The sequence below is a fragment of the Rhamphochromis longiceps genome, linkage group LG15 (genome assembly GCF_057381845.1).
Source record: "Rhamphochromis longiceps isolate RC_006_pf linkage group LG15, R_longiceps_female_GT1.1, whole genome shotgun sequence".
NCBI lineage: Eukaryota > Metazoa > Chordata > Actinopteri > Cichliformes > Cichlidae > Rhamphochromis > Rhamphochromis longiceps.
The window spans coordinates 43,443,828-43,457,506 of NC_140571.1; the positions used below are offsets into that span (position 1 = coordinate 43,443,828).

General features: G+C 44.2%; 1 protein-coding gene across 15 annotated transcripts in view; it reads right to left on the reverse strand.

Annotated features, from left to right (window-relative positions):
• szt2 (SZT2 subunit of KICSTOR complex) overlaps positions 1 to 13,679 on the reverse strand; it is a 120,383-nt gene that overhangs the window by 51,376 nt on the left and 55,328 nt on the right. For all 15 annotated transcript variants that reach the window (XM_085383258.1, XM_085383250.1, XM_085383249.1 and 12 more), the window contains one exon: positions 2,811 to 2,984. In XM_085383258.1, the coding sequence (XP_085239384.1) occupies positions 2,811 to 2,984 (174 nt within the window). The remainder of the gene's footprint in view (positions 1 to 2,810; positions 2,985 to 13,679) is intronic.

Genomic DNA, 13,679 nt, shown 5'->3' on the forward strand with positions numbered 1-13,679 from the left:
ATGGGTGGAAATCCCTCGATCAATGTTTAAATTAACACTCACGCATTGACTCTGTCGGCTATGTTTGCCATGCATGCTCTCTTTCTTTCGCAGCTGAGGCTGTGTTACTTTTTTTCCGCAAAATTTGCATGTTATCAGCATATGCTGCCATCAGAATTTCGGCCTCAAGCGCTGTAAAATACATTGACCGCGCCTTCTTTCCCTCCGTCTCCATGGTGACTCGCTTAATCTGTGCTCCACTAATCAGGGCTTTATGTATCCTCGTGCGCGCGCTTAACTTGGGGTTAATGCAACTCCGCGTTGATTGAACTAATTGTTATCAGCCTTTCTGAAACCGAATATTCCGAGTTGGACAGTTCGGGGTTACTCAACCCTGAGTATCGTTTTTCACTCTGAGTTTTCTAAACCGGCTTCCTGAAATAGGGCCCAGATATCTAAATACTTCATTTACATGCACAAGCTACTTATATGGAGAGACTTCAGTTTGAAATGGTAACACCTGCATCTCATGCATGAGGTGTTTACTGGAGTGACAAAACTGTAAAGCCTGTTTAGATGTTTTGCGTAGACATCAAGCCCCTCGTCTCTCAGTAATTTCCACGAGGCTTCTGTCATTTTAAATCTTAGGGGTTCCTACACAGAAAGGGTTGCTCCTTATAATCCAGGTAGAGATAAAAGTACCAACACTTAAGCTTTCAGAAGTAATCAGCACACGTTTCTTAGAGATGTGGTCTTAATATCAGGTCAGCTGTGGCACCATGTCGGACTCAGATAAGGGCCATTAATCATCTGCACCATGGTGTCATTTCTCTCACAAGGATCATGATTAAACTGTCTGTGATATATCGATGTTAAAAACAGCTCATGGTAGCGCACAGTTTAAATTACATTGCATTAACGATTAGCTAACACATCCCTCTCTGTCACTTCTACACATCTATTCAACCTAATTGCAGAAGGTGATGAAGAATAAAAAGCACCTGCTCAGAGGGACGATGGCCCGTTATGTTCAGATGCTTGTTAGGGACACATCATATGAACTCTGTGGCCTCTGTTCACTGCTTCACACACACTTCATATTTCAGCAGAATTCACTGAACATGTCATGAAACTATATAGAAACCATGTAATGTGAAGGTTATACTACACAGTTAAACCTACAGCACTGACGATGACTATTTTTAATGCCTAAAACAGCTTGGTTATTATTTCCCCCATATTTCACCAATCCCAGCAGCAGAGTGTGACTAACACTTTATATAACAACAAGCCCCAAATATGAGATTTCGTTTTGATTTATGGCCGTGTGCTGCAGTGTCACACTGACAAATTTAGCTTCCGTAAGTGGCTCCGTAATGGACTCGTATTCATTAACCGGCAGATTTACTTGTTCCGATTTAGGGGCATTTCATATTTGGACACTAAATTTAACGGCTGGACTGTTAACCCCAGCACAGTTTGATGTTTATGTTTGCAATTAATCCATTTTAAAATGAGTGGCGTTTACATGCCTCCTGGGACGTGCTGTAACCTTGTTGCATAAACAAATCCAGCAGTGAAACGATTCTCCAGAGGGTGAAGAATAATGTGAAAACCAATGAGCCCAGTCTCTGCTGGAAACATTAGTTTGGCATTGTAAAAGTGGGCTGCACTGATTTTCACATGCTAAATTCAAGTCGTGCTTAATCTACGCAGACTATGAAAACATCTGGAGACCAGGTCATTACCTCAGTTTGGGCTTGGACATCTGGATCTCAGTGATACCTAATATTAAAATATGCTCTGGAGCAGATGAAGAGAAAGATCACCCAGAGCCACATCTTCTGTCTCAAGCTGCATCAACATAAACTCAGCACACCTTTAAGAGAGTTGTGCATTGCTACAAACCTCTCATCACCTCCTTTAATAATGTCAGACTGAAAGAGGCTCTAGTCTACATCCTGCACATCAAAGTGGCTCCCTGTCAATATCAAGCTTCACCTGAGATACAAATTTGTTTACAGTCTGCAGCTCTGATTGGCTGCTGGGTTTTCAATAAAATATCAGCAAAGCTCAGATAACACAGACGCTTATTGAACTGTAGAAATACAAAGGCCTGTGATCTCGAGTCACTGTGTGTGGACAGCTTCTGCAAAGACACAGTTCAGGTTCACCAGAAAGGCAGCTTCACAATATGGAGATTTTTAGAACTGCAGCAAATGAAAAATAAAAGTGCAGCTATGACAGTGACAGCTGCATCAGCTGTTTACAGGCTGCATCAGCTGTTTACAGGCTGCATCAGCTGTTTACAGGCTGCAAATCTGCAGCTTGTGAGTCGTCACGTACATGCGCGGCTGCAGGTTACATTCAACAGATACTTTACATCACTGAAAGTTTCAAAAAGGAGCAAAGTAACTGAATATTTATACATTTCTTTTCCCTCTCTCCTCGGGGCATTTCACTCGGTGGTTAATTTAAGCTTTTATAGGAGCAATAAAATTCATTTCTGAGGAACACAAGCAGGCATTTTTTCATTTTCATTGTAAATCAGTTCGTCTTCCTCAGAGGCCAAACCAGCACTGTTGTGTTGATGAATTCTTGTTTCCAGCATCTCTTCAATAAAGCTTATTTATGGACCCACCGAGCACCAAACACCACTCACAGCCGTTTCCTGCTGCACGAATCTTGTCGACCTGTCATCAACATTGCTGCTAATATTTTTATTAAAATGGCAAATTCTTTCCTTCTGATAAACACGTGTTTCCTTTGTTCTGCTGTGACTAAAATATCGATACAACATTTACAAATGACTGCGATTTCTTTTTGATTACCTGAGCCGCTAATGATGGACTCCACTTTGACGACAGCGGTCAGCTCATTAAAGCGATCCGGGTGCAGGGGGACGGAGCAGTTCTCGGACTTCTGCAGGGCGGCACCGCCCTGAGCTGGAACTTGAAGGGGCCGACCGTGGGCATCGACAAAGGAGAGGGCGATGCAGGCGATACCTGAAAGAGCAGGGAACGTGTTCAAACGACCAACTTCAAATCACCAAAGTCTGGGTCGCTCATTAGTTTTCAATTCATAGTCTCCTCATTTCATGTTTATTTGAAATTTCCCAGCAACTTTGAGGTTTTCAGGCCTCATTATTGATCATCTCATACTTCCTGACGCATCACAGCTCTGCACAAGCTTCATCAGAAGTATAGCTGCCACCACATGTCTGAGGATGTTATACTAGTTATCAAAGAAAGCTCCTGAGCTAACACACAGCTACATAACCACCACGTATGTACACTTTATAATTTCAATAAAGTACTGGGAGTGAGCTGAACCCATACAAGCTGACACTCCCTGAGAAATACTGTGAAGCTTAAGGAAGGATGAGTGAGGGCATCCGCGGCTGCGTTCTTTCTACCACGGTGTTTAGTAAATGAAAACTTACGCAATCACATGTAGCAGTAATTATTCCAAGGCAGTAAGAAGAAACCAAACTCACATGTGTTGTTAGATCAAGCAGGTTATTCAAGTATTGGCCCGTTTTTGTCTGTGAGCGTGTTTCCGTGTTAGTGGCCTATGTTGGGTCAACACGAGGGTCAAAGTCAACAAAGACGACAACAAAGCTCACGCTACTAAACTAAGACGGCAACAACTGAAACCCTCGCGCAGCAGTACAGGTACCAGCCGAGCCGTCACTGCGAATCTCCAACTAAGCTCCTTTAAACTGCAAGCTACTCTGCAGCCCTACCTCCACCCTCCACCTCCGCCTTATTTAATATCATGTCTGCTGCCACCTGTGCCCGCTCTGTTCTGTACTGGGAGATACTGGACCCTGCTCAGAGAAATAGGAAAGTCCCCATGGGCGAGATGACTCTTATTTTTTAAACAATTTAAATTGCTAATTTTACTGCTTATCAAAGTGAATCTGCATCTCATATTTGACTATTCATTGCAATGTGCATGCAGCCGAGCATGCTGCATTAGCCAGTTACTGATATAAGCTTCCTGTAACTGGCTCTTCATGATGGTGAGCGAACGATCAAGCTGGGAAATGAGGCCTGTGTGTCTAATGGGCAGCCACAGAGTGACTTCAGGCTCCATTCTCAGGGCACATGGCCGTCCTCTGCACAGTCTATCAACACTGACACTGGTTGGTGAGCTTGACACAACAAATAAAAACGAAATCATAAAATGCTCCCCAGGACGAGACAAAAGTAAAATCCCATAAACCCATATTTCCTTCACAGCAGAACACAGAAAACATTTACATATTTACACTGAATTTGTTTTCTTCTGATTTAACAGCAGAAGTTCACCAGTGTGCAAAAAAACTGCAAAATGTTGTGCAACAAATTTAGAATAATGTTTTTCAAAAGAATAAAAATGGGCCGTATCATGCAATAATGAAGCTCAATGTGAACACGAGGCAGAAAAATGATCCAAAAGACAGACTGAGGCCAAGTGGAAAAATGCTGTGAGGTCAAACAAATCCAAATTTGAAATTCTTTATGCGCAACATGCACACTGGATCCTCTGGCCTGCAGAGGAGAAAGACCACTGGGCGTGTTTTCAGCGCTCAGATGAAAGCCTGCTGCTGGTGCGACGGGAGTGCATCAGTGCCCAGGGATCAGGCGCCATTAAAGGGCACAGTTAGAGACCGTGTTTAGAGCGTGTGTGTGTGAATGGGTGGATGACAGGTTGTGTAAAGCGCTTTGGGGTCCTTAGGGACTAGAAAAGCGCTATATAAATACAGGCCATTTACCATTTACCATAGAGCAGCGTACGCTGCCAAATCTTAAGCCAACTAAAAGATGGATGCAGCTAACAATAATAATAATAACAACAACAACAACGATGTATATGCTGATGGAAGCCTAACAAAGGCCGAACACAGTGTTAGGGCACTACAAAGAAAATAAATAAAAGGCCACGAGCAGCAGCAGCAGCGCAGGCTTCAGTCGACACAACCAGCAGGAGTGAAACGGGCAGGTACCTTTAAACTGAGAAGGTGGGAAGAGATGCTGAACCAGCTCCAACATGGTACCTGGGTCAACATTAAAAAGACCCAGAGAACAGAGAGTATTAGGGATGCAAAACCAATAACATTTTATTTTTATCCAATTTAACACCAGGAAACTCCAAGAGGGGGTGGCAGTTGTTGGGCACCACACTAGTAAAGCCGACCCACTGGCGGGATTTTGCTTGCAGTAATATTTGCAAGCAAAACATGATTAGCCAGCTAGCTGCAACTTCACTGTCTGCTGATGTTTCGGTGATAAACTCATTTATACATAGCCAGATCAGCCCAGGGAGTCATCCAGCCTTATTCTCAGTATCTGGCTTCATGAGACAGTTTTCTGTGTTTGTAGGCACACTAGCATTAGCCAACATTAGCTTAAAGAAAGAGGGTTGTGAGTCAGATTTGATCCACCAAACCAAAACAGCCTGCCATGTTGTTTAATGCCCAACCCAGCAGCCAGCTGTCTAACCATAGCTTGCTTATGTCATTACCAATAAAACTCGTTGCTTTGTTGTGTTTGTGTGTTGGAGTTTGTGCTGGTTACTGCATTTCTAAGCTACCATTAACTATCGTTGCTTAGTCCTGATGCTGGGAGCAAAACAGTCTCCTGGGTGCTTAAAAAGAGGGGAGCTACATGTTTTTAGGTTCGTGGAGATGCTTCTCATCCAAGAGGCTTCTGCAGTTCTCAAACTGTTACCAAGCCACAGGTATAGATCCCCTGGTGGGGCTGACCCCTTGTACGGGGGCCGGATGTTCGTACACCTACTGTTAATAATATACACATGAGCCACGGTGTGATAGAAGGTGAGCATCACTGGGGCCAAAGTGTGAAGACATCGCCCCATTTCCACCCTCATATGAGCTGTCGAGGTCAACTCAGGCCAGGAGTGAGCGTGGGGTTTAAAGAGGATCTGGAGGCTGCATTGTAGGTGCCTCATAGCTGACAGTTGAACTGAATAAGCCTCTTGGATGAGAGGCAGAAGCTTTTCACAAACCTACTGAAGTCCAGCTGCCGTCTATTTAAGCATTTAAGAGGACTGAGAACCGACAAAGACACGAGCAAAGGAGAGGCACTCAGGCAAGACACTCGGGAGTGGGAATTGTGTGGATTTGAGAAAATCCAAGAGCTTCTCTCGGAGGCAACCAACAGAGTCATTTGTGGGTATAGTTTAGTTTTTAAAGTATTGACACAAGCACCTGTTTAAACTGCAGTTTAAATATATATATAAGTTTTATCTAATGTATGTTTAAAGCCCTGCTGAGTGTGACCTCTCACAGACATTTGAACTTTAACTTCATTTACATTTCATTACAGGTAAACTCAGTGTGTTGAACACATATGAAAAAGCATAAAAAGCTGTGCAGTTGACAGCTCCGTGTCAGCTGAGCCCTACACGCCTTACTAGATACATACAGTGCTTCATCTGATACTTTTAGGGAGCAGTGGCAGGGTGGATGTTACTGATGATGTTTGGCAAGAGTGCATTAAGAATACATATTGTAGTTCTGTAAATGCTAGAGATAGTCTGAGCCAATTTAAGGTATTTTTTTCTCCCACTAAAGTGGAAAAAATATACAAGAACGTTTCAGCCCTCTGTCTTAAGTGTTCAAGTGGTCGAGGAACTTTGCTTCACCGTTTCTTTCAATGCCAAAAACTAACTTTTTTGGAATCATCTGTTTGATTTTCTGACCAAAGCCTTTGGCAGGGAGGTCCCATGTTCCCCTTTGCAGCATTGTTCGGGGTGTCTGACCCGGGATGGGCAAGGGACAAGACAGAGACGCAGGTTGTGTCAATGACCACACTTGCGGCAAGAAAGCTGCAAGTCTGATAAACCTCCTACCTTCGAAATGTGGTTGAGAGAATTTGGAAATGTACTCCACCTGGAGAAAATCAGGTTTACCTTGTCTAACCGAGAGAGAGTGTTTTATAAGATTTGGCAACCAGTCATTAGCCTGATGGATAAACTTAAGTGAAATGTGCTCTGTCTTAACATTTATGTGTGCTGCATTACCACCTCGTTGACTTGCCGTCCACCTTCTATTGTGTTCTTTTGAAGGTGATTGTTGTATACGGCTCAATTATAAAATCAATAAAAATATATTGAAAAAAGAAGAAGCTGTGCAGGCTTTCACTGCACTGAGAGGTGAAATAAAACAAAGCAACAGCACCTGTGAAGTCTAAGCCTGTGTGAAGAAAAAGGTTTTCAGTTTGTTTGTAACTGAGCAGGTTAGCAGGCAGCTTGTTTCCAAGAACAGGACTCAGCACGCGAGTTTTACTGCTGCGTCAAATCTACGCCGTAAATTACACCCCAACCAAAACCCTACTTAACCCTACGCTGCAACCTCCCACGTAACCTGACGTGCACTTCCTGAGAAATGTAACCACAAATCGGTCGATGCAAACCAAAATGACCTGACTGGAAGTTAGAAAAAGGTCTTTATAAGATGCTTGCTGACATAATTTACATGTTAACAGGACTTTTTAATAAGGTATTATTGTTGATTTAGAATATGAAGGCAGAGTTAGTTGTTAAACACAATAAATAAATAATAAAGTATCATCACTATTAAGCATAAGAATCTATTTAGAGTCTTAATGGGTCTATAACATGTAATAAACCCTTGTGTGATATCTGATGCCACATTTGCATATTATTAACAGCTAGTGTGTGTTAATAAGCGCTTTATAAGGATGTTATCTATTAACAAGTGTTGATAAGGCCCGTGACATTTAAGTGCAAATAAAATCTGAAGCTACAACAGAAGCTGTTACCTCACAGCTAGTTTGGAAGCCGATCCTAATTTAGTCAGCTGGGATTCAGACGATAAACGACTGAGCAGCAAAGAGTCCTCAGAGAACATTTCATTAATTAGCAGTCAGGCAACACAGGTGAGAGTCAGGGTATCTCTCACTTTGCAACTTTTCGAGCTGTCTGACACTCGGGAGTTATTTCACACAGTGAGTGGGGGCTTGGATATCATCATATAACTTGAGGACCTCGTTCCACAGCTGCTAAGACTAATGAGATTCAGTCAGAGCTTTCCTGCATAGCAATTAAAAAGTAGTTAGACGGCAAGTGGAGCGAATGTAGGAGCGAGGGACAAACTCTTCACATCAGCCTTGATGTTTAGATTCGACAGGCGCGCAGAGGTCAGTTTGAAAGAGACTCGAGGAGGCCATCTCCAGAGCTCCCGCTGCTCTGCAGCTGGAAGCAGCGCTGTGTCTGTTCACTGGAAAGTTACTTGGTACCAAAACAAAACAAATAAATCTTGGCTTTTTTATTTTTAAAGAAGCTGATATGCCAGGAGAAGTTGTTGCTGATCTTGGTTTGATACTGATCCAATATTTGGTGCAAAACTCTACAAAACCAAAAACCACACCTGATGTAAATTTGGCCACTTTCCCCTTCCAGGCCGTCTCCTTGGCCACCTCTTCATTTGATGTGCGTTTGCTTTTTAATACTTGCAACCAAAGGTCTGATTATATACAATATCTTTGTTATTGGTTAATACAGGAAGTGTACTTTGGGCGGCACAATGATTCTACAAATGAAAATGAAGCAGTGTAATTAACAGCCAAACGTTGAGTTGTATTGACAATGGCAGGGAACGTGTCACAGAAACAGTAATTATACATAAGCGCTTCAATTCAGTAAACTCATCATTTACATTGATAATTAGCTGCCCTTTGGTTGGAGAGTTATACATTCGCTTTCTCGCAGTGAACTAGCTAACCTTTCAGTTACAAAGCAGCAGCACTCCCCTTTAACTGGCTTCAAATGCCAGTAGATGACATTAGCATATTGATAAACAAGAAAGTATTGCAATGTGAAATGGAACTGATCAGTTCTGCAGGAGAAAGCATGACAGCAAAGTGGAAAAACTTTGCAGAACTTCAGCTCGATTTGAATGAAGGAGCACAGCTAAATGAGGCACCGTTGACATGAAGCAAACCAATTTCTACACAAGTGTGAAATTACATTCATGAGTGAATAAAGCACACTGTACAAGCTGCTAGCTCAAGGTTTGTGCAGCTCACAACAATCCACATAACGAGCAGGACAGCTGAGAAGCTTTCCTGCAACAGGCAGGTCACCGCTGGTTAAAGAGCAAGTTAGGCTCCCAGCTTAATGCACGTGCACGCACACACACACACACAGACACACACAGACACACACAAACACAAGTTTCAGGTGCATGTTAAGGAGGGGGAAAAGAGAGCCGCCTCAGGAAAACAAATGTGCTGATTCTCATCACAGAAATTAAGAGTGTGCAGCAAAGGGAGGACGAGTGTGATGGTCTCTGTTATGCCAGACAGGGACAGGGAAATGTCTCCTGAATTTAATGTGGGAGTTATAAATAGGACAAAAAACAGAGAATGTCAGTGAATTTGACGATATCACACTGACTCCACATCTGCAGCTTAACAAAGGAAACGGAGCCAAGAGCTGAGGTTACAGCAAAGTTTCCAAGTCATTATTTGTTCACAGTAAACAAGGAGAACTTGTCAGTGCTGTAAAGCAGTTTATGAAAATGGATCCGTGTTTAAACAGGCCATTTTCTGCTTCCGCTCACATATATGTGGTCACGGCAGTGGATGCCCACTTAAGGCCTAAGGTTTCGAATAATGAGGACAGAGGACTGAAAGGTCACCCTGTGAGCCGAAGCTCAGGCTTCACATTGTTTTCAACACTTTTTAGTTTCATACTGCTTTTTCTACTCTGAGCGTCCACAAGTGCAAACATGCAACGTGCAGGCATCTGAGGTAGGAAGCTGTGTACACGCCCACCTGCAGTTCAAAGCTTCTTGTTTTGAGGGACAGCCAATCAGAAGAAAAGGTGGCCTGCACCTTCAGTTAGACACAAAACCTTTGTTTAAGCCGTGAGACCAGTTTTCCCGTGATTCACTCACGTACGTCAGTTTGAAGAGGAAAAAGAACTCCACGGGACTCCGATGTGAAAAGATGTAACAAAAAATTTATTCCACAGTTTTTGCATCTTACAGGAGTGGTCAGGTTTAACTTGTCCTCAACAAAATAACCTACTACGGTAGGAAAACCGTGTGGCTCTGTTCTACCCTGCTGCCCCGTATAGCTTATGCCGTGTTAACTCCTTTTCTCTCTCTCTCCCCCCTCCCGCACCGCATGCACTAATTTGCATACATCCGTGATGCCCGGATTTTACTATAAACACGAGTCTTTAAGGCACATGTATTCATGGTACTACGTAACCTAGTTTCACCATAAACATGCATCTATTTCCTAAAATTATTAATTACACAAACAAGCTTAACAACAGCGAAATATAAATACTAAAACATATGAACTATCTTAACTTGGCTCCCACATACCGGCCCCTAATTGTGACCCTATTACACAATTACCAAATTATACTTGTGGAGCCAAGGTACACAAACTTCAGTCTCTGCAGCTGATTACTTCAGTCCAATTCCTGCAGAAGGCAAATCTTCGTAATGGGCCTGTCCAGTACACTCGTTTTGGTTTTGATCCTAACCTGCCGCACCATTCCTGCCTTGTCTGAGATAGCATGGATTACTTTCCCTGTAATCCAAGAGTTGCGTGGGGCTGTATCGTCAACAATAAGCACAATGTCTCCAACCAAAAAGTTGCGAGATGGACGGGTCCACCTTTGCCTCTCTTGAAGTTGTGGTAAATATTCCCTTGCCCATCGTTTCCAGAATATTTCCGACATGTATTGCACTTGCCTCCATCTTCTTCTTCCGTAGAGATCTTGCCTGTCGAACAGTCCGGGAGGAAGAGATGGTTTGTTCCTGAGCAGCAACAGGTGATTGGGAGTGAGTACTTCCAGATCATTTGGATCACTGGACGCTTTGGTTATTGGCCGACTGTTAATAATGGCCTCCGCCTCACACAGAAGTGTATGCAGGCTCTCTTCATCCAGTGTCTGCAGCCTCAAGGTAACGTTTAGGATTTTCTTCACTGACTTGATCAATCTCTCCCAGACCCCTCCATGATGGGGTCCTGAGGGAGGGTTGAACATCCACTGAATGCCTTGTTGTTTTAGGTGGTCTTCAATTTTGGACACATTCCATTCAGCAATGGCTCTTTTAAGTTCACGCTCTGCACCAATGAAGTTAGTTCCATTGTCAGAACGAAGGGTCTTTATCTGGCCTCGTCTGGCTATGAAGCGACGGAGAGCATGGATGAAGGAATCTGTGTCCAGCGAGGCTGCCATCTCCAAGTGTATTGCACGAGTGGTTAGGCAGGTGAAAATGACTCCATACCTCTTCACCGTACTTCGACCACGTTTGATCTCGAACGGACCAAAGTAGTCCACTCCGCAGTTAGTAAATGGAGGGTCATCTGGCAGAACTCTGTCTCGGGGTAGGTCGGCCATTTGCTGCTGTCCTGCAACTCCATGCTCACGCCGACAGGCAATACACCTAGCGAGTATTTTTCGTACTGCAGAGTTGGCACCGGGTACCCAAAACTTTGTTCTCAACTTGGAGATAACATGATTGCGACCACTATGAGCCAAGTTCTCATGTATTTCTCTGAGGATAAGCTTCGTGACGTGAAGATCCTTGCTCAGGATTGCTGGCCGCTTAGCCTCCTCGGGTAGTGCTGCTCTGCTGAGTCGCCCTCCGACCCTAAGGATGCCTTGTTCAAGTACTGGACTCAGTTTGAAAAGACTACTAGTCCTCTTCACCCCCTGACCTTTAGAAAGTGCGCTGATCTCCTTAGGAAATGTCTTTCTCTGACAGTAGCGAATGATTGCTTCTTCAGCCTTCGCAAGGTTCTCTACCGTTAGCTTGTTGGTGTCCCCTTGAAACAGGCTGTCCTTGAAACCTTCCATATCCCTCTCGACTTCAGGTTGTGTTTTAACAGCACACAACTCCTTCCTTTTGCGACACAATTGCAGCAGAATGCTCTTGACTTTAAGCATCCATGCCACTGCCCTTTTAAGTTTAAACCAGGATGAGAAGTAGTGCAGGAACTCCAGCACTACATCTTCACATTCCTTGATTGTACTAGCACACACCAGGTTACCCTTTACCTCTGGGTCATCTGTAGTCAGGCCTTCAACTGGGTGCACCTCTTCTGGCCACTCTTCCATGGGTTTGGTGAGAAAATCCGGCCCCTGTAACCATGTGTGGGATTGCATGAAGCTCTCTGCTCGGAGCCCCCTTGATGCAAAGTCGGCAGGATTCAGTGAGGTGTTGATATACCTCCATTGCTCTGGACTGGAGCATTTCAAGATTGCATCCACACGGTTAGCAACAAAGGTACGGAATCTACTTGTTTGATTGCTGATATACTTGAGTACCGTGGTACTATCTGACCAAAATACAGATGGTTGGAGCGGAAGCTGCAATTCAGATGTCAGAACCCTGTCTATGCGTGCTGCCATGGTTGCTGCGGTAAGTTCCATGTGGGGAACTGTAATGGGCTTAAGTGGGGCCACTCTTGCCTTTCCCAACATGAATGCGCAGTGGACTTCGTTACGGCTGTTCCTCTGTAGCAAGTAGCTTACTGTACCGTAGCCCTCTTCACTGGCATCAGCAAAGTGTTGCAGCTGATTGTATACTGACTCTCCAAAGCCCACAGGTTTAAAACATCTTGGAACGCTTATGTTCCCTAGCTGGCGGAGCTGGGTCTTCCACTTGTGAGCTAGGTCTGCAGGTATGATGACATCCCAGCCAATCTTTCTCCTGCAAAGCTCTTGCAGAATCTTCTTTGCTTGAAGCGTGACTGGTGACAAGATACCCAGTGGGTCGTAGACAGAACTCACAGTGGACAGAAGGTTCCTCCGAGTGGGTGCCTTGTCTGGCATTACAATCTTGAACCTGAAGCTGTCAGATTGAATACACCATTGGACTCCCAGCGCTCTCTCAATGGGGAGTGTCCCCTGATCCAGATCGAGATCTTTAACCTCCGATGCCCTTTCTTCTTCTGGAATAGCAGACAGAACTGCTCTGCTATTGCTTATCCATTTTGTGAGCCTGAATCCACCCCTCTGACATACAGCTCTAAGAGTGTGGTATAACTGTATGGCTTCCTCTTCTGAGCTCACAGCCTTCAAACAGTCGTCCACATAGAAGTTGTGCAGGACTGTGTCAACCGCTTGGCTGTTGGCTGGATCTCGGTTGTCTTCAGCACATTTGCGCAGAGCAAAGCTGGCGCAGCTTGGTGACGAAGTTGCACCAAAAATGTGAACCACCATCTTGTACTCCACCATATTCTGAGTAATGTCACCAGATGTCCACCACAGGAACCGAAGAAGGTCAGAATCCTCATCAGGCACCTTTACTTGGTGGAACATTGCTTCCACATCTGCCATGATGACCACTTCCTCTTGTCTGAACCGGATAATTACCCCAAGAAGGGTACTGGTAAGATTTGGTCCTTGTAACAGCTGATCATTTAAGGTGGTGCCTTTGTACGATGCTCCACAGTCAAAGACCACTCGAAGCTTGTGTTTCTTGGGATGGTAAACTCCGTGGTGCGGTAGGTACCAAACCTTTCCATCGTCACGATCAAGGTCCTGTTCTGGCACTTTCACTGCGTAACCGTTGGTTATGACGTTACTCATGAAAGCCGAGTACTCTGCGTGGAATGAAGTATTCCTCTCCAACTTCCGCTTTAGGTGTAATGCACGTTGCTCAGCCACTTTGCGGTTGTTGGGCATCTTAATGCGCTTGT